Below are 19,161 nucleotides of genomic sequence, written 5' to 3'. Positions count from 1 at the left end.
TGTATTTACAGCACTTTAGCACAGCAAGTTAAGAATGGTGAAAGGTCGCTCTGGTTCATGACATTTTCTTCTTGTGCTCTCCCCGTTAACGTTTTATGGATGAAAGTCGGTATGAAGCTTTGCTTGGGATGTCCACTTTCATCTATCTAAAGTCTCACCAAACCTTGCTCTATGCCTAATAGCGCCCTTCAGGCATGAGCCAGGCCAATACCCAGCAGCGCCTTGGACACATGTCCAGCCAGGCACCGACACCAACCGAGGTGAAAGCTCAGTGAACAAATCCCTCAGAGATACTGTGTCATGTATTGTTTCATTTTCCCTTTAACACTCTTTTCTTCAGCTCACAATCCTAATATTTGCCAGGCAATGCTAGCGTTTCCACAGAGTAGAGTCTATATTTGTTCAGTGTCTGTAAAGCCAGCCATGTTAAATGAGCTGATTGTGTACCATCATGTCTTACTTTCTCATTTATTGTTTCTCTCTTCTTTCATTTCCATGTAATTAACTCAAATGTATTTCATTCCCTTCCTTCATTTCTAAACACATCTAAATCAGGCAGCCATGTTTAATCAGTTTATTATCCGAGTAAAATTTTGACATTGTCAGGCATAACTTAAGTGAGGCACAAGGGGAATTAACATGTGGAAAAATGCCACTTGACCTCTTGGAGACATCACAGTGAAACATACACATTAAGGCAGCAATCCACTCCAGAGATTAAGGTTGTGTAGGAGAGAGATCCAACACGGCACATAGAGTAGGAAATAAAGGATAGTCAATACGGGTTCCTTAAGGTCAGTGCACCAATAAAAAGCATTTGGAGCTTCCTTGAATTGTTGTTTGCCATGACAAGTCACTTTTTCAAAAGCGTTGCAAGGACAACAGCTAGAAGACTTGAATGCTCCGTGTTTGTACGGAGCAAATGACTTCTTCGACTTGAATTCATTTGTGTAAATAAACAGGAGGAGGCACAATTCAGGGCCAATGTGATTATATACAGCCTCAAGCCGATGCATCGCTCTTGGTTCAATTCAGGAATAAATCCATTTTCAAGGCACTTTAAGACATTCTGATATTGAAAATCATCCCACGTCATTCCAAAAAAAGAGAACCGGTAAACCATTCCAAAAAAACTAATTGTGCAATAATGGCAAAATAGCATTCAAAACCATAATATATCACACAGCCCGAAAAATATAAAAAAGTTATACAAATACATAACATTTGGTCGTTTACCACATTATATATTAAGAAACCATCGTTGCGTACTTAATATAATCCTATTCACCGTAATTGTGATATATCTCCCACCATAAAGAGCACGCTTTCTGTCGTTTTTCCACTCCCTCATTTTGGGTTACACAATATAATATTGTTCTTGTGTTTGATATTTAATTACCAGCATAACATCTCTGCATTATAGCAATTAAACATAATGCATTCATTAATTTGGAAGGTGTTGAACAACCTCTCTAACAGAAGGCCACATTGTCCTCATGTCTGCATATTTGTGTAGGAGTATTATAGGTATACCAGTAGAATTTCTCCATTCCAGAAACACCTCATACCCAGCTGTTAAAAAACAAAACTACCAGCGTCAAAATGCACATGTCAATATCTCTCGTTATCTAAGAGTGCACCAGTTTGATGCCCTGCCCAGTGTCCAGTACAGCTGGTGGGAACCAAGCTAGCTTACACCTCCTGAAGCAGCGCAGGCAAACGCTACACAACCAGAACAGGTTGAGGCCACAGCACCAATTGGAAAGGTGCACCATGGGATATGTAGCCTTGGGAAAGTGGGTCTTCCAATGCTTGGCCACATCACTTCCGGTGGGCAGGTGAAGCGCGTAGTCGCTCCAGCGCTTGGAAACGCCGTATGCGGCCGTCACAGTCCTTCCCTTTTCGGACCACTGGGTGTCGCTGTCTGGGTTGCAGTTGAACTCCACCCATTCGGAAGTGAAGTCCCCGAGGAGGGGGATGTCTCCAGGCTCTGGGTCCACCCTGGTGACGGACAGCTCAGCCCCCTGCACGGCTACGTAGATGTTGTCCATCCTGCGGATGTCCTTCACCCAGGGGAGGGAGTTTTCAGTATCCAAGACGAGGATGAGACGGGAGAAGTGGCCCGCGTTCTTCTCCTTCCACAACTCCAGCAACTGGGCCAGATGGAAGCTCTCGCCTCCTGCAGGAGAGGAGGTTACATAGTGAGACGTAGAACTGAGAGAAGAAGAATAAATCGTTGAAGGTCCCATCACTGTGATTTGTACATTCTTGAACTGCTTATAATTTACTTAGCTTAAACTATATTCACCAAGCTCACTCAAAGAGATAAACAGTGGAGATTGGAGACAGTGTTGTGTTCAAGGACATTTCAACACGACACTTGGCTGTTGATGGATGCCGTGCCTTTGCAGGGATCAAACCTGTCAACTTTCACTTGAGGGACTTTGTCTAACTGTTGTCATCACAACCACAGAAATTGCATGAAGAAGATGTTTTTCCAGATGGCAGAGTACAAATATAAGAGGTGTGTGGTACCTCGCCAACAGATGTACCAAATTATTGCTATGAACATTAAAATCATCATTTATTGCAATAAAGTGCAAGGCAAGGAAAAAACGATTAAAATGACTCCTACTGTTGGCTACAGAGCAACTCTACCAAGGACTGATTTATATTTGGATATGAAATTGGTCTCCTGCCACATCTCTAAAAAACAAGCTGATTAAGGGACACTTCTTTTGTATTATTAAAGCGATTTGCAGCCATGTATCCACTATGATAAACACAGTAAAGCCAAACTATTTCTTTCATGGATCCCTTTACAATTTAGGACTAAAGTTTTTATAAATTGTAGTGACAAAATGACTTCTCAATTCGTATTTCTGCCAAAACAAGCCCAGTTTTTCTAAATGAGTACAATTATCCACAGAACATCGTCTGAAAACGTCCATTCACGATGGTGTCAGAGGGAAGTGATTATCTTTTCAAAGGTTTTTTTTTTTTTTCTTGTTTGCAGCAACACGCAGAGATAATGCGTCAAGTAATCTCTGAATAGAGGCACTGGAGCTGACACGGTGTTAACCTGCTGTGATTCTCATTTCTGTTGAGAGAATGTCACAGCAGACTGTCTGATCATGTCACAGAATTTTCTCAACTGGAAGCAAACTTCTGCCCTTCACAGCAAATTCAACCCTTTTGGGGTACTCGTATGATCTCTGCATATTGGACTCTGATTAACAGAGGAAGAGTGGAAATGAAAAGAATGGAAATCAGACTGTAATGAAAATACACAGGATCTACCGAATGCTTTCTGTTTTGCAGTCATTTCTGCTTTTTTGTTTAATGTTTGTTGTACTCAACACTGGGTCAAGTCTTCAGTAATTACTGACGGTTCATTTGTGATAACTTCAAGCCAACTTTAAAGAGGTGATATCCAACCCGCTGTTGTTTGTTAAGACTGACAGTAGCAAATGTGGCTTCATGATATTTACAAAAACACCTGAATCAACTGAGCAACTTAAGCTCTTAACATCCTGCAAGGAAGCTTTCATTAGAGAAAATGCCACAGCAAATGCCAAAATAAATTATTCTCGCTGTAGGTGAAACTGTGCTCATCTTCTTAAGTGAATTAAAGCTAGGGTTTGTAAACTTTTTGTTATATTTGCTGAAATTCTCATTATATCGGAATAGCATTCAATAAATGAAATGTCCAGGTATGTGTGGCTGTCTACAGGTTCTACCTGCATGCCTCACTGCCTTTCTGCCAGTCTACCTGCGGGCATAATGCTTGTGCACCCGTTGCACATAACGGTAGTCTTCCACAAGCTGCTAGCTTGACAGCTGCGGGTACTAACAACAGCCATGTTCGTTGTTTATGGTCATTATGAGGATTTTGGCAGAGAGGCTTTTGGCTTTGGAAGCAAGCCTGAATGGATGGGCTGTCAGTGTTGTAGACCTGACCATTTATGCATTATTTTTAGCTTAACAATTTTAACTTGAACCTGATTATTTTTTTACTTTTAAGCTAGTTTTTGACTTCTCTGCTCACTTGCTAACTATTTTTAACACACTCCCAACCTCAACATGTAATGTTCTGCTGTTGCACCTGACTTAAAATGTTATATTTTTATCAAATTTGAATTATGTTCTTTCAAATTGGATATGCTACAATAAATCCCTGGAATTCTAGGTAAACTGTACTTTTGTTAGAAATGTAGTTTGGGAGAGTAGAATGGTTTGTCAATGTATTTTGGAAGGTGGGTGTTCTCCTTTCTTATTGCTTATAATCTCACGTTGCTTTATTCTGAACACACTTTAACGTAAGGCACATTGAGTGTACCTGAGATGAAATATGCTACATAACTAAAATTGCCTCGTCTTGCCTTCTCTCAAATGGTAAGCACATGGTGGTATCCAGTTGAATAAAGAAAATATCAATACCAGCTGAAATAAGCATGAAAACTACTGGTCTAAATTTCAAGATTGCTTCCCTAATTCATCCACAGAAATGAAATGAGCGAATAAGAAAGAGGAATTAACTGTGACGACTAATCATTTTCAAAGATGGTAAAGAAAAATGAAAAAAAGGTGGGTCTCTTACCAGCCAGAGCCCAAGCACCAGTGCCCTTGTGTGTATGCCCACTGTAGAAAATCAGATAGGTGTCATGACGGGGCCCGTCTTCTGTACGAAGCTCCAGAAAGCTGCGTAGCTTTGTCAGCACGGCCTCCAGCGTAACACCGCTGGTGGAGTAGTCGCAACCAAACGTCTGGATCATGTGGTGGGAGAAGAGGCGCTGCACGTTGTTCAGCATACCCGTTGAGCGCATGTTCAGCTGTTGTACCTGCTCAGGCGGTAGGAGAGTGGGCTGGCCATCAGCGCTGGATGGAAGAGAGAGATAAGAGCATGTGAGAAAATTCTTTTATTTTTATATCTTCTCCTAGAGAGACTCAAATGAGGTGTCTTGTCAAAAGCAGACAGATGAGACGCAAGCAAACCAGACATGAATGAGTGACAAGGCGATGGTTTGACACACGGAGGGAGGAGAAAGAGAGCAGAGGATGAGAGCGGAGGAGTTGCCGTCTGCATCGGCGGGGAGAGAAGAGACAGAGAGCAGAGGATGAGAGAAGATGGGGGGGGGAAGGAGATGGAAGGGGTAAGAGTGGTGGATCACTGCTGAAGGAAGTGACATTAGCCTCAGGGTAGTAAAGGAAGTCAAGAATAAAAGGAAAGTAAGAAAATGGAAAAACAAAAAGGAAGGGATATGTAGAAGAGAGTTGAGCAGGGTGACAAGAAATGAGTGGGAACTGAAGTAAAAGATAGTGGAGAGGAAAAATGAGTTTATAAAAAGTGTGTGTGACTGATAATAACAAGTGGATGATAACAGAGGGGGCACACACACAAAGTCAAGGCCAGCATCTACTCAGTGCAGCCATACATTTTCCCTCCATCAATAGACTTGATGTTATTCATGGCCAAGCGGACGGCAAAGTCATACTTCACTCTGTCAGACATCTGCATAACTCTGCCATCACATTATGCTCTGTGCCCCCAGTATCGCTTTCAACCTCACCTTGACAAGGACAGGCGGAAGTTTGTCTACGTATAAATGTGGACACTCCCCGTGTTAGCTAGCTTTCCATGTTATATATATATATATATATATGTCTGCTAAAAAAAAAAAAAAAAAAAAAGATATACTACGCTCGGTGATCCTGCAACCTTTGCATGGCTTGCCAAGCTCACCGTTCACCTAAACCCCATCTAATCTTTTCAGATCTCATGGCGCCCAGGGGAGTGAAGGCTTGTAGTTTGAGAATTCAAACCACATCTTCCCCGTCATACTCTCTCTTTCATCCTGTCCTTTTCCCCACAGCTCTCTCAGAGCTCCACCCCTCCTCTCTCTCTCTCTTTTACAATTCCTCCCCTTCCTATACTCCGTCTGTCCCTTTTCGTTTTTTACCACCACCGCTCCTCACTGTTTACAACCTCAGCTGCCCCCCCCTCCTCCCATCATCACGCCCTCCCTGTTTTAGCCAGCACACCTCCCCCTTCTCACCCCTATCTCTCTAATCTCCCTGTGGGGCCCTTGTCATTTTGAAAACATGATCTGCAGCCATCAAACAGCCCATTATTCACTGCTGCATTCTCATCATGCTCACAGTCCTCCCAATAGACCCTGCACATACAGCCTCGCATACAGAGTGTCTACAGCTCCAATAGGACAGACACCGGCATGCAATCCAAAGAAAATCACCTGGAGAGTTGAACATTACAGCTGGCATCCCTTCTAAATGCTAGAGCTAACTATTAGCTAAAAGGTTCAATATCCAGAGAGTGGTCATATACATATATACAAGCCAAAAAACACCAAAGGCAAAGACGGAAACACTCATGTATAACTGATGGCTAGCTCTTAATGCTTAGGACGAGATGTGTTGGCATCATCAAAACTATGTCGGCTATTTAGAAAAAAAACAAAACACTTGGAGAGGCAGCAGCGGCTAATGGCTAACTGCTCCAGCTGAACGACTTGGTATGCTGTGGAGGGAGCACTGGAATGATCCCTTAAGGACCAAACATTAGCGGCATGTTTATGCATAGTTATTGGCCTATTTATCCAGTTGGTTTTGTGTTAACCGAGGAGGGAGTTGGAATGATGGATCATATTTACCCGCGCCTGCGATGCCAAGAAAAGGCTTCGACGTGGGGTAAATGTTTATAGATAAATGAGGTGCGTTTTGGTGATGCGTAGTTTATTAGTTTCGCGATTAGTTGAGCTGCAACTACAGTATAAGTATATGTACTTGTGATGTAGACCTAAAACAAATAAGAGTCAAGTCATCTGAAACAATTACCCATTTAGTCAATTGACAGTAGTGTTGACAGTATGAATAGATTGAGTAGTTTATGGTCAGAAAATTGTTTTGATAATCGATTAATCATTGAAGCGAATGTTGATGATTTTCTCTTAATTGTGAGTTTTCGTCTTTACTTTGCCTTATGTAATAATAAACTGTATATCTCTAGGTTTTAGACAACTTACAACCTACAGATATATATTTTCTAATTGATAATTTAAGTAATTCATCAAGCAAAAAAGACTTAACTTCACAAATGAGGGGATTTCTTTGCTTTTCTCTCTCTATTATTTTGTTATTTTTTAAGCTTTTTTTCTTGGGGGTGGTTTGCTTTTACTGAGAGGCGGTGGATGGCATTTAACAAAGATTCCAAGCCAGAATCCAAACAGAGATGATTAGTCAGCCCCTTAAAATCCTAGGCGAAGAGACCATCCCTGCTTTTGTCTGTTTTGTTATCATTATGCATGGTTTATCTGTGGGTTTTTACTGTGACAAAACAAGCAAATTGAAGATAAGTATGAGAAATTATTGTGCGGACTTAAAAAAAACAACAACATCTTATAAAGCAGTTAAGGCATCTCTATATTCCTGTGTCAATTCTCTCTTCAGTACCTGCAGTAGGCAGTAGGTATGACCAGGGCGTAGCCAACACAGGTTCCCCCCAGGCAGCTGCCCAGCTCGTGGAACAAGCCGTGGGTCAGAGACTCCAAAGGCAGCACCACCAGCAGAGCACTGAGAAAGAGGCCGTTGGAAGGCTGCAAGGAAGCGAGAGAATCAGTCACTTTCATTCATCACTTTTACAGCTTGTACCAAAGCAAACAGACCCGGCTAATTGGTGGTGACACTTTGCATGACAGTTATACAATACGGGACTGACAGTGTTATTACGCCAGGACAAAACATGACAGGACCTAAATAAATGAAGGCAAGATGCAGTGTATGACAGCAGACTAAACATACATCACAAGGATCCATCCAGAACAGAATAATTAATGTAGTGTAGTTGTCTTAAGTGTTGTAGTTTCAATTTTTTAGATTTGAATGCTTAAAAGTCAACTTGCTTCATACAAAATTACACAATTCTTGCACATACACTTAAATACTCACACAAATACATAGTACCAAGTACCAATATATAGCAGATGTTGTGCTAAAAAAGCAGTGTTCGGCTTTTCACAGCAATCACTTTCTTGAGTGACTGTGTTAGAATGCAATGCAGCATCCTCAAAAAGCTACTTTGATTTCATAGCATGGCCATGAATCCAAGAATGCAAATCAATACCTGCATGGTTAACCACACTTGAGTTGCACAATATATTGAACTGCCTAAGGTATGCCCGGAGTGAAAAATGGGTTACACTCATTCATTGAACTTTTTGAAGTTGTTTACGGCTAAAATGCAAAATACATTTTTCTCCAACGTCTGAATATAGTATTGAAAGCAGAGAAAGCACAATACAGCATAAAAGGAGGCATTTAAAATACAATGCAAACGAGTAGTGGTTCTCACAGATTGAGAATTGGTTTGCAGAAGTCAATTTTAAAGTATGTGAGTAGGGGGAGCTCTGCACTAAACAGCATTGCATTAACAAGATGACTTCATTCAAGTCATTCTTATACAATTGCACAAAAGGCAGTGACTCCACACTTTTTAAATGCATTTCCAGAGAGACTTTTGAAAGGAACATATAATACATTAAATATAAATGTCTGATGATGATAATAATAATAATAATTATATATATATATTTTAATAATAATAAAAACATTTATTTGTGAGGGTCTTCCATATTTATTCAATAGAAAGCAGGGAATCCAACGTAACAAAGAAAAACTATGTCCTTAAAGTGTTAAATGACTAAATGCAGGTATCAAGGTCTGTAGTTATTGCTGAGACTGCATTAGATTCTACCAACATGGTTGTTATTTTGTGTGTGTGTGTGCATGAGAGTTACATGGATTTAAGTGGTTGGCCATGTATAATATTACTGTATTCCATCAGCAAAGGTACATAAAAAGCTGTAAAATATCAAAAAGAACACATAACCAGAGCTAAACCTGAACTCATATACGAGTGCAGACATCCCACCTACTCAGGCAAATTTGCAACTGACATCAACAATGTGCAGATTTCAAATTAAGACTCAGGCCCATGAGACTCTGACAAGGTAAACGTCTAATAAGGCTAAACAAGTTATTGCTGCTCTTTATTCACGTAGATAGGGATATTAAAGTGCTAATTAAATTGGTTCTGCATGAGAACAGAAGTGCCTGTGCTTGGGGAGCAACTACTAACTACACAGTGCCACTAGCATCTCTCTTCAGAGTTTATAACATGGGGTAAATTATATGTTTATAGAGACCTTGTCATGAAACTCAAAGTGCTATAGCTGTAAGAGGAATAAACAGGAACCTCGGCATGATCTATGAGGTTTTCTATGAAAGTCTTAAGATTCTGACCTGCTCATTGCATCATTCTAGTTGTGTCATGTAGTCCTATTGCAAAGAAACCTTTCTTTGCAATAGGACTACATGACACAACTAGAATGATGCAATGCATAAAAACTACATTAGAACAGTGAATTAAAAATATTTGTTATCTTTAGATGCTTTGCAAACTTTCCTTTAATAGTTTTTTCATGAGGATAATATTTCTGATATGTGTTAAAGTATTCTCTTTGTGTCTCCTACCTGCCAGGACACAGCTCCCAGTATGACCGTTGACAGCATACTAAAGAACACCAGCCGTTCTGAAATGAGGCAGAAGTGTCGGATGCCCCTGGAGGCCATGACTTGGTTGAGACTCCGGCTTCTGGATCGCTGAGCCCGCCAAGCCTTCTGACACTCATTCAATTTGGTGTGGAAGCCCCATAATGTCATCAGCAGAATTATGTGGCAGATAGACCAGAAAAGGCCAAACAGACAAAAGCCTGGAATCACCAGATACCAGAGCTCCAAGTGGCCAAGCTATGTAAGGAAAGAGAAAAAAAGTGTCAAATACAGCCTAAAATTTCTATCAGAGTAATAAAAAAATACTGTTTCATCATTCATAAATAATGTGTCATAAAGGGTTATAAATTGTAAGAAATGATTGAGTTGGAATGTCACAAGAAAGCTCTTAAGACTCACGTAATGGAAATGTCATTTTTTGCAAAACGCTGAGTGTACCTTTAGGGCAGCCAGGACGAAGAAGGCCAGCTCAGTCAGACTCAGCGGCAGCAGGGACAACCTCCTCCACACCCTCCCCAGGGAGAGCACTGGAATCCAGCGCTCACTGGGCCCCAGCCCACTAAAGTACACATCCAAAACAGGCTCACAAAGCAGCCTGCCCAGGTAGCAGCCTAAAGCATAAGGGTTGGCTGCGAGGCCTAACGCCTGGAAAAATACAAGAGAAGTGACCAAGGCAAAACCGACCAGGTTAGGCAAAGCCACGAGGGATTTCATCCTCAGGTCCACAATGAGAGCCCCCAGGGCCACCACCAAACCTATAATGGCCACTGACTTGTGAAGAAGCATGGCAGTGCTGGCAATGCCAAATCCCAGGAGCTCCAGTAGCTCAGTTGAGGTGAGCAAGGTGGGTTTGTATCGAACGGAGCTGCATATTCGCTCAGTTAAAGCCCACATTGTTTTCATGATAACACTGGCTAACAGGAGATAGTTGGCGACCAGTTCCTTGACATTTGAATTCAAGCTGGAGCTGTTGAGGAAGCAGAGAAGGCCAAGCAAGAAGCCACACCACAAATGGAACAAGCTGAGACTAGCTTTCTCCATAGCAAAGTAGTAATAGAGGATGCTGGCAATCCCCAGGACAAAGAGGCCCAGGATGAAGATGACCAGAATCATCGGCTCACTTGTCACCTCCCAGCGTACGTACATGCCCACGCATATGGCCACAAGGAGGTTGATGCTGGACAGGTAACCCAGGCAACGCACGGATGTAAACACGTCCACCTCCTTGGGCTCATCGACTGTCAGCTCCTCTTCCTCTTCCTCCCGAGCCATGGCTGATTTCAAAAGCTCAACCGAATACAGTCAATTTCTTCCAGTCGCCTTCTCTGGACGTGCACAGGTTTGCATGTGGAGGTCTATGCCTCTCAGTGACAGTCTCCAAAATCAGCCCCTGTGAACAATTCAACAAGCAAGTGTTAATAAAGTTACTGAGTAGCTTTAATGTCAGGCTAATCAAACTCACACGTGTTACACCTCTTAGCTACTCATGTCCAGACGAGTTGGTAAACATCACATTAAAACAAAGCTTTATTGATGTGCTATAACCTTACAATGCCTGACAATAAAGCTACAGGATGATTCACTGGATGGCATAATGATAATAAGGATAACGTTAACCAAATGATAAAACAGCAAAATGGTCGAGATAAACTAATACATTTGCATACCAACGTATCCACATAATGTAACTGACCATGGCCCTGCTGTCAGCTTTCTGACGATGTGGCACTTCAGCCGGGAAGTTTTGCTAACTTGCATAGCTTCACTTTTCGTGACTCGGTTAATAGCTAACTCTCTGCTTCACGTCTTAATGCTGACTCTTTGTCTGATAATAGAGAAAGGAGCGGTCCTTGCACAAAACGTCACGCTAAGCACCTTTAAAGTGAAAAAGTGAAGTCTTTATTGTCAAAATGCTACTTACATGTTTGTTTAGATGACAGCAGCAGTGCTTCCGGATTCTGAAGTACGGCATTTCGCAAGTATCAAAATACTCTAGATTCGCTTTTTTAGGATGGGGATATGGATGTACTTTTAAACTACATTTGACGCACACCAGTAACCGAAAACTTGACATGAAGCAGCAGAAACTTCATCCGATGATAATGCACTGACATAATTTCTTTTGATGAGGCTTTACTGTTTTATTTATTTTTTACATCGTGCTTTGTGTAGTCACGTGTAAAGAAAGTACACGCTGTATGGAAGGTGGAGAATGTATGTGGACAAAAATGACGAAATAAATACCGTAATAGTCAGAAGATCTTATTTAAATATTTCACAAATATTTCACTGAGTTTGGTTTGATGTTCGTGGGAATTGTGATTATGTACTGCAGCCGTTTGAAAATTAAAGTTTAATTTTCATTTGTTAAAACTAAGGTAAAATGTTAATGATATAACATTTAAAATAATATTGATATTATATTGGAAGGGCCAAGCATTATTAACCCATATCTTCAAACAAGATTATAGCCATTGTTACTAACCATTGCAGGAAATGCACAGGTGGAACTTATAATACTAATGAGGGCTCTAGTGAAGTAATGCAGAAATAATCAATGTTATTTAATACACCTGCTTTTTCTGCTATGACATACCAGAGTGTCTATGACGATAGAACATTTATGTTTATGGAACAGAACCTCAAGCTTTTGACAAAAAAAACCCCTTGTTTTTCAAAAGTTTTTAATTTGCTTTAATTCTAATACATTTTGATTAAATCTCATGGTGCAGCTAAGTCAATACACTATTCATGAACCAACATTTCATTAATGCACTGTATAAAAAAGTTGAACAACATATGGGTTGGAAGATTTAAAACACATTATTATGAAAACAAATCACTGTTTCGTGTTTGTGACTGTGTATTTCTGACTATTCATACTAATGAAAAAAACGTTTACTTGCTCCATTGCTGCAACCCGCACCACAAAAGTCTGTATCATGGGCTTCATATACTGCACTACTGAGGAGAAGCCTAAGATTTATTTAGGATTTTCAACTGATGCAATGTGATAATTTGTAATGATCAGGGGACCATCAAGAAGCAGGCTTGCTCAGTACCCTTAGGGTACCCTAAAGCAACCCAGTGCATTCATCTGTGTGCATATTTTATGCTTGTGTTTTTCTTAGTGTGTGCGTGTGTGCGTGTGTTTGGGTGTGCGTGCTGCTTTGATCAGATGTTGACATAAGGCACAACTGGGACAAACCAGAGCTTTAGCCCCCTCAACTGTTTGTGCACACAGCCCACTTTTAAACACTGTTTATTGCTGAGAGTAAGATGTATATGGATATGTCTGGAGAAAGGTCTATGATACCAAAACGTTGACTTTTATAAAAATGATAAATCAATGCAGATAAGTTAGTACAGGAATTTTCATTTTTTCTTCGGAATGAGAGTTAAATGAAAACACTGAAATGTAAAATAATATATCTTTCCTGAGCAGCAATCTTTACATTTCAATTAACCAGTAAAATTAACTTAAATCCATAACGAAGTGAGAATTTTCATGGAATTATGCAAACAAAACTAAAAGAGTCGATTTTTTTTTGTCAAACAGAAAATATTTGCCCACACAGGTGTGATTTATAACATTAATTATGGCCCTGTTCCATTTTGGTATGCCGGGGACTGGATTGACTGTGCCACACTAAATGGAATGGGACCTTAATTAGTTTTTTCAGCTACAGCTGTGTTTACCCTGCTAGGACATGTCAAAATGGCTGCTGTGAGAAGGGCAGACTGAAGGAGCTGCTCAGTTTATTCCTGTGACTAGAAAATGGTTAAATCTGGTGCCATACAGAATATTTTTGCTTTAAAATTGCACACCTCCTGGACAACACAATCAGTTTCCTCTTGGGAAAGGCCTTTGTGGTGCAGCTACAGAAGTCTGGATGAAGTGTGTAATGCTTTTAAAGAGAAAAAGAGTGGAGCTGATTGATTGATCCTAATCCAATCTCTTTTACAGCTACTTTTACAGAGTACTACAGCTGTGTCTGTTGGTAACCTGGAAATGCAGTCCATTTGGTCCCAAGATTACAAAAACAATCTATTGGTCATGTAAAGATACACCAGTGCCGTAAACATGCACTAGCAGTTGCAACTGAAACCACAAAGGAAGTGGCCTACAGTATGTATGTATATGCATGTCCACTGAGATAAAGAGCAGGTGGATAACATCTCACAAGAAGAAGAAGTTTTCCTCATGAAGATAAGGCAGTTACTAATAGAACACCAAGAAGTCATTAGAGCCTCTGTTAATTCCTTCCATCATCCATTTATTTCTGGATAAAGAACAAGATAAGTAATACGATGAAGAAGTCACCACATTTATTTAATTAGGGCTTTAACGTTGCATTCATGCATAATTGAGGAATCCAGTGTTCAAGTAATTTCCCAAAGCTGTGGTGTGTGTGCAGGCCTGATATAATGAGCTAGTACTAAGAGGAAGGCTGTCTCCTACAAAATTAGATTCACATACAACAAAACTGCACTCTCAATTAAGTTTTAAAGGGAAACATATTTTTTTACACTCAGTGTGTCAAATCTACTTCGATAATTTTAGGCAACAAATCTACTTGGTTTAGGGGAAAAAATCAAGTACTTGGTTCACACTGGACAAGAACAGCAGTCTCCCAGTTGAAGGTCCTTTATTTTTTGACCCGACCATCCCGACCTCTCCCCGACTCCCGCAGGCTCATTTGAAACGTATTTGAGAAATATGAAAAGCATACCAAATGCTTTTCCCTTCATAGACTTATGAAGGTTAAAGCGCTGAAAGATCTTCATAAATACACAAGCACACATACAGAGAAGGAAGGAGGAATGGAGAGTCACATTTTAAATCAGGGAGGGTTACATGAGGATAGGAGAGAGAGAGCGAAGAGAGAGAGAGACATATAGAGAGGAGAGAGATTTAGGAGACTAAAGGAGACAGGTTCTTCTGAATTATGCACAGGATGCCTTCATTCTAATGTCAGACACCTACATGTGTCTGAATATGTGAGACAGGCACATTCAAGCACACACACAAATACATCTTAACACGCATGTACACACTAATGCTAGCCTGAATTAATTTACATTTGTATTATGTCAAATTAGTAATCAGAATATGTTCGCTACTACTATTTGGTGAAGGAAGCTACTTTTAAGGTCGAGTTTAGGGGAAGATTGCGCTTATAAAACAACATCAATGTTTGTTCTCAGACGGCCTTCTACCGTGAAGGTCGAACACACTACACATATTCACCACCTTGACACCCTTAGTTTTTGCTTCATTACATAGGGGGCACATTGCTTCCTGCATTGGCACTGACCGTTGGCATTGGAGGTAAATTGTGTACCGCAGAATCCTTGTCCAAGTACAAAGAGCCCCTTGCAAGAAAATGAGGTTTGATTTGAAAAGCCATCAAAGAGTGGGGGACAAAATAAAAAAAAAACTCTATTTCAACTCTTTCAGTCACTTGGGATTTTATCTAGCGGACTTTGTAAGCATCACGGAGCAAATGTGTGAGCTGCAGCCATTTAATTACACACTCTGCTCTGTAACTGGAGGGTTTGGTTCAGAGGAATTGGGATAGAACTAATTTTACATAAAAGAGCTATCTCGGAATGTAGGTCATAAGGTGCAGCGATTCCTTGGCATCGCGTCGTTTGCCAGGCAGGTGATAGCGTGCATCGGCGTCCTCCTTCATATGCTGTAACAGTGCAAGTCACACGCGGGGGCCCTCGGCCGCCAGGAGAGGTCTGTTCAATCACAGTTTCATCTTCAGAGCAATCAATGTGATGGAGCGCTGCACCCAAAGTGGATGTTAGGAAAGGCAGACAGCATCAGAAGCCTAAATCAAAAGCCGACGGTACTTAGTATATCCATCAAGGCTGAAATGAATTTCGGAAAAAAAGGCCTGTGACTTGAGTTCGAGGGAAAAGAATGGGTAGAGGGGGCTGATGAGGGAGAGGAATAGAGGGATGTAAGCAGATAAGGCCACCAGACTTGTTGACTTTCCTTCTTCTTTCCTTTTCTTGGAAGCAGATTCAAAGCTAAAGTTTCATTGGATGGGGTTGTCAAAGACCTTATGAGGGAGAAGTGCAGAGTATAAGAACAAGGATGCAAAGGGTAAAGAAAGACAAAATCTTAAAATATTATATTAGTTTCCTACCTTCCGTCATTCTTGCCCAACAGCAATTTTAATAAGGGTCTGAGACTCCCGGGAAGATGGTTGCACACAGTATCCCACAGAGGGGATGTAAAAATAAATCTCCCTCTGCTGATTAATGCTGAAAGGAAGTGAAATCCACTACTAATGGTCACTTCCTGCTCAAAAAAGCAAACCATCTTTGTGGGACAATGCCTCAGCTGCCAAGATGTTGTGAATTTCGCGCAGATCAACACAAACAGCCTTTACGCCGCTTCAATGCCCTGAGATGATGCTAGCGCCGAAGATGAAACACAAAGAGAAGACGTTCTCCATGTGACAGATACAGTAGATGAAGATATTGATTGGATGAAACAACATTTCGCATGTGAAAATGTTTCTTTGATAAGCGGTTTTATAGAAAAGGGAAGGTTTGTTAGTGAAAAAAGAAGCTCTCTATTGAAGGTCTGAGCTTGACATTAGCTTACACCTGAAAAAATACATTCTGCTTCTCCATGAACATGAACTTTGAATATAATGACCAGTTGAGGGCAATCATACATTACCAATCTAATTTAGTCCTTTGCCTGAGATCGCAGAGTGAAGCCAATGACTTTTTAATAACCCGACCTGTTCAGTCCCACTGAGCTGTGACGATGAAAAGTCAGATTCATTAATTGTGCCGACGGGGGGAAAATTACCATTCAAATAATGAATCTGTTTGTGCCATTGTGAGAAATGCAGTACACTCCCTTAAAGTCGCCAGTGCACCTCTGCCGAATGGGTTTTCAGTCTGTGATCAACGGTGCTGATGATAATGGCATTGTTCATTAAACACACACGGTTTCACAAATGAGGGATTTGACTTCTATCTGTGTCGGCGAGCTTTAATGTGCCTGTGTTGTAATTGTCCTGGATTAGTCAGCGGTTTGTCAAGTGTGAACACAGTCCAGTTGCCCTCGCCTCCCCTCAGCAGTTGGATCTGAGACAAAGATTTGGTCACATGGTTTCCCTCCACTCTGTTCTGCAGTACACCCACACCAGGACAAAGTGGGGTTGTAGAGGAAAACATGCAGGAGAATTGGAGTCTCACTGTGCTTTCTCAGGTTTAACAAATCAGCATCTGTTGGCCAATCTGCAAGCCAAAAACCCACTGACTCCGACCTGGATAACAGAAAGGAGGAGGGAAGGGGACTGAGGGCTCGGAAATAGAGAGGAATTATCACAGTGCTGAACTGTTATTTCCAAAAATAGAGGATGCAGCATTATAACTGGTTTTGGTACAATTTCTCCAAAAGAAGAACTGTAAATTTGGCCTCAGAGTGATTCTGCTTGACATGTGCTGATTTTTTAGTCATACTAGGAGCTCTAGGAATGCCAATGTTGTTTGGTTGCACAACCATTTAGGTCAAACTATCGGATGGATTGCCATGAAATGTTGATGCTTATATGATGTTTCTGCTAATGACATCATTATTTAGACATTTTTGGACTGAAATTGGCTTGAATTAAGATGACTTTGGTGATGTCTTAACTCTTCATGTAGCACCATCATCAGTTCATAATTTGACCAATACTTTGGTTTATGTTTTACTTTGTGTGTAGTGATAATTAGCAAATGCGAGCATGCTAAAAAGCTAAATAGTTAACATCATACGTGCTACACATCCGCATGTTAGCATTGTCACTGCGAGCATATTGGCAAGCTGACGTTAACATTGAGCTTTAATTACCCCAAGGCACAACTTCACAGAGCTGCTTGCTTGGCATGTAATGCTGTTGTTACCCACGGTGACTGCAACCAGGTGAGTAGATTCAGGCTGCCATTGTCACACAAATATTGCATGTTGTCATTTATTAGGCTACTGAAGGAAAAATATATTCACATAAGGTCAACACCGGTTCCCACGCAGTTGTCCCTAGACCATTGTTACCCAAACCTTCACAGGAAATGCTGTTCCCCTGATCATCCGAAGTGTGATAACTGAGCAACGAGTGACTCATATTCAGTGAATTGAAACAAAGAATTGACTAAGTGTCAACACTTGTCTCTGTGTGAAGAGGGTTGGAGTAATTTTTCTGGGAATGTTAGAGAACCGTTAGTGTATTTGTCTGGTAGAAACCAAACGACCGGAACACATAATCTGCCGAAGAAAAATTGTTTATTGCAAGAGGCATAGACACGAATGAGTGTGCAAATGTTGTGAAAATGCTGCTGTAATATGTGTCATCCACAACTAGTGGCAGCATTAGGTTTTTAGGACACCTTCTGTGCACTCGCTGATGATTCATTTCTCGGAGTGCGGCTTCAGGGAAGATACTTACAGTGCTCATCATCAGCTCTCTATCTATCAAACTCTCTCTCCGTCATTGTGTCACTCGTGCCATTTTCTGTGTCACTCTACCTCTCACTCGCATCCCCCTCTTCGAATCGTTTGCCCGCTCCCTCCGTCTTTAATATGGCACACGTACACATACGCTTACACAATGTCAAGGTGAGCGAGTTAAGCACATTCATGCATCATTAGAGCAGTGATAACAACACAGACATGAAGAGAGATATTCCTGATTGGCCTGAAAATGACTTCTCAAATTAATGAACCACAATAGATTATTATTGAGGAATTGTCCTGTGGTTGTGTGTACAGTATATGCCTTTTTATAGTATGAGGAACAGTGAATGAGTGTGAGCAGGCCTGTGTACAACTAATTTATAAATTCATAAATTCAGCAAAGCTAGTTACATTACATTACATTACATTACAGTCATTTAGCAGACGCTTTTATCCAAAGCGACTTATAGGAAGTGTATTCAACATAGGTATTCAAGAGAACTACTAGTCACCAGAAGTCATAAGTGCATCTCCTTTCTTAAACAAGCATCTTAAAGCATAAACCAGAGCAAAAGTATAGTGCAGAGGCAAATTACTATGAAAACAATAATTGCAACAGACTAATACGAATACAATAGGTGCTACAAACTACTACGAATAGGATAAGTGCAGTAAACGAATACGAATACAATAAGTGCAGCGAACTGATACGAATACAGTAAGTGCAACAACTAATACGAATGCAATAAGTGCTACGAGGAAGGCTCAGGGTAGTACTTCTTGAAGAGGTGAGTTTTCAGCCTGCGCCTAAAGATGGGCAGCGACTCTGCTGTCCTGACCATTCATTCCACCACTGAGGGGCCAGGACAGAAAAGAGCTGTGACCGGGTGGATCGGCCGCAGGGACCTCTGAGCGACGGGGCAACCAATCGCCCCGAGGCAGCAGAGCGAAGTGGTCGGGCGGGGGTGTAGGGCTTGACTCTGGAGATAGGAAGGAGCTGTTCCTTTCACTGCCCTGTAGGCTAGCACCAGAGTCTTAAACTGGATGCGAGCTCTTACAGGGAGCCAGTGTAGAGAACGGAGTTGCGTCATGCAATCTTTTAG

General features: G+C 41.0%; 1 protein-coding gene across 2 annotated transcripts; it reads right to left on the bottom strand.

The window, feature by feature from the left end:
• Window positions 1–346: 346 nt before the first annotated feature.
• tmem168a (transmembrane protein 168a) lies at window positions 347–11,584 on the bottom strand. Of its 2 annotated transcripts, none has more exons than XM_054624620.1 (6): window positions 11,510–11,584; window positions 10,027–10,978; window positions 9,550–9,825; window positions 7,471–7,613; window positions 4,601–4,878; window positions 347–2,179 (listed from the first exon to the last, which is right to left on the bottom strand). In XM_054624620.1, the coding sequence occupies exons 2-6, from the start codon at window positions 10,858–10,860 to the stop codon at window positions 1,629–1,631; spliced, it is 2,082 nt and encodes a 693-aa protein (XP_054480595.1). In that variant the 5' UTR covers window positions 10,861–10,978; window positions 11,510–11,584; the 3' UTR covers window positions 347–1,628. The 2 variants fall into 2 exon arrangements, with proteins under 2 accessions (XP_054480595.1, XP_054480596.1); XM_054624621.1 differs by lacking the exon at window positions 11,510–11,584 and adding an exon at window positions 11,282–11,455.
• Window positions 11,585–19,161: the final 7,577 nt, after the last annotated feature.

This window comes from Anoplopoma fimbria, chromosome 23, assembly GCF_027596085.1.
Source record: "Anoplopoma fimbria isolate UVic2021 breed Golden Eagle Sablefish chromosome 23, Afim_UVic_2022, whole genome shotgun sequence".
Taxonomy (NCBI): domain Eukaryota; kingdom Metazoa; phylum Chordata; class Actinopteri; order Perciformes; family Anoplopomatidae; genus Anoplopoma; species Anoplopoma fimbria.
The sequence above is the reverse complement of the archived record's forward strand: the minus strand, read 5'-3'. Positions and strand labels throughout refer to the sequence as shown.

Excerpts from the sequence above, each read along its gene's own strand:
- tmem168a (XM_054624620.1), bottom strand. The coding sequence starts at position 10,860 with ATGGCTCGGGAGGAAGAGGAAGAGGAGCTGACAGTCGATGAGCCCAAG. Across the intron at positions 7,614-9,549 it reads TGGGAGCTGTGTCCTGGCAG|CCTTCCAACGGCCTCTTTCT; the intron begins GTAGGAGACACA and ends GCTTCCTTGCAG. Across the intron at positions 4,879-7,470 it reads ATACCTACTGCCTACTGCAG|CGCTGATGGCCAGCCCACTC; the intron begins GTACTGAAGAGA and ends TCTTCCATCCAG.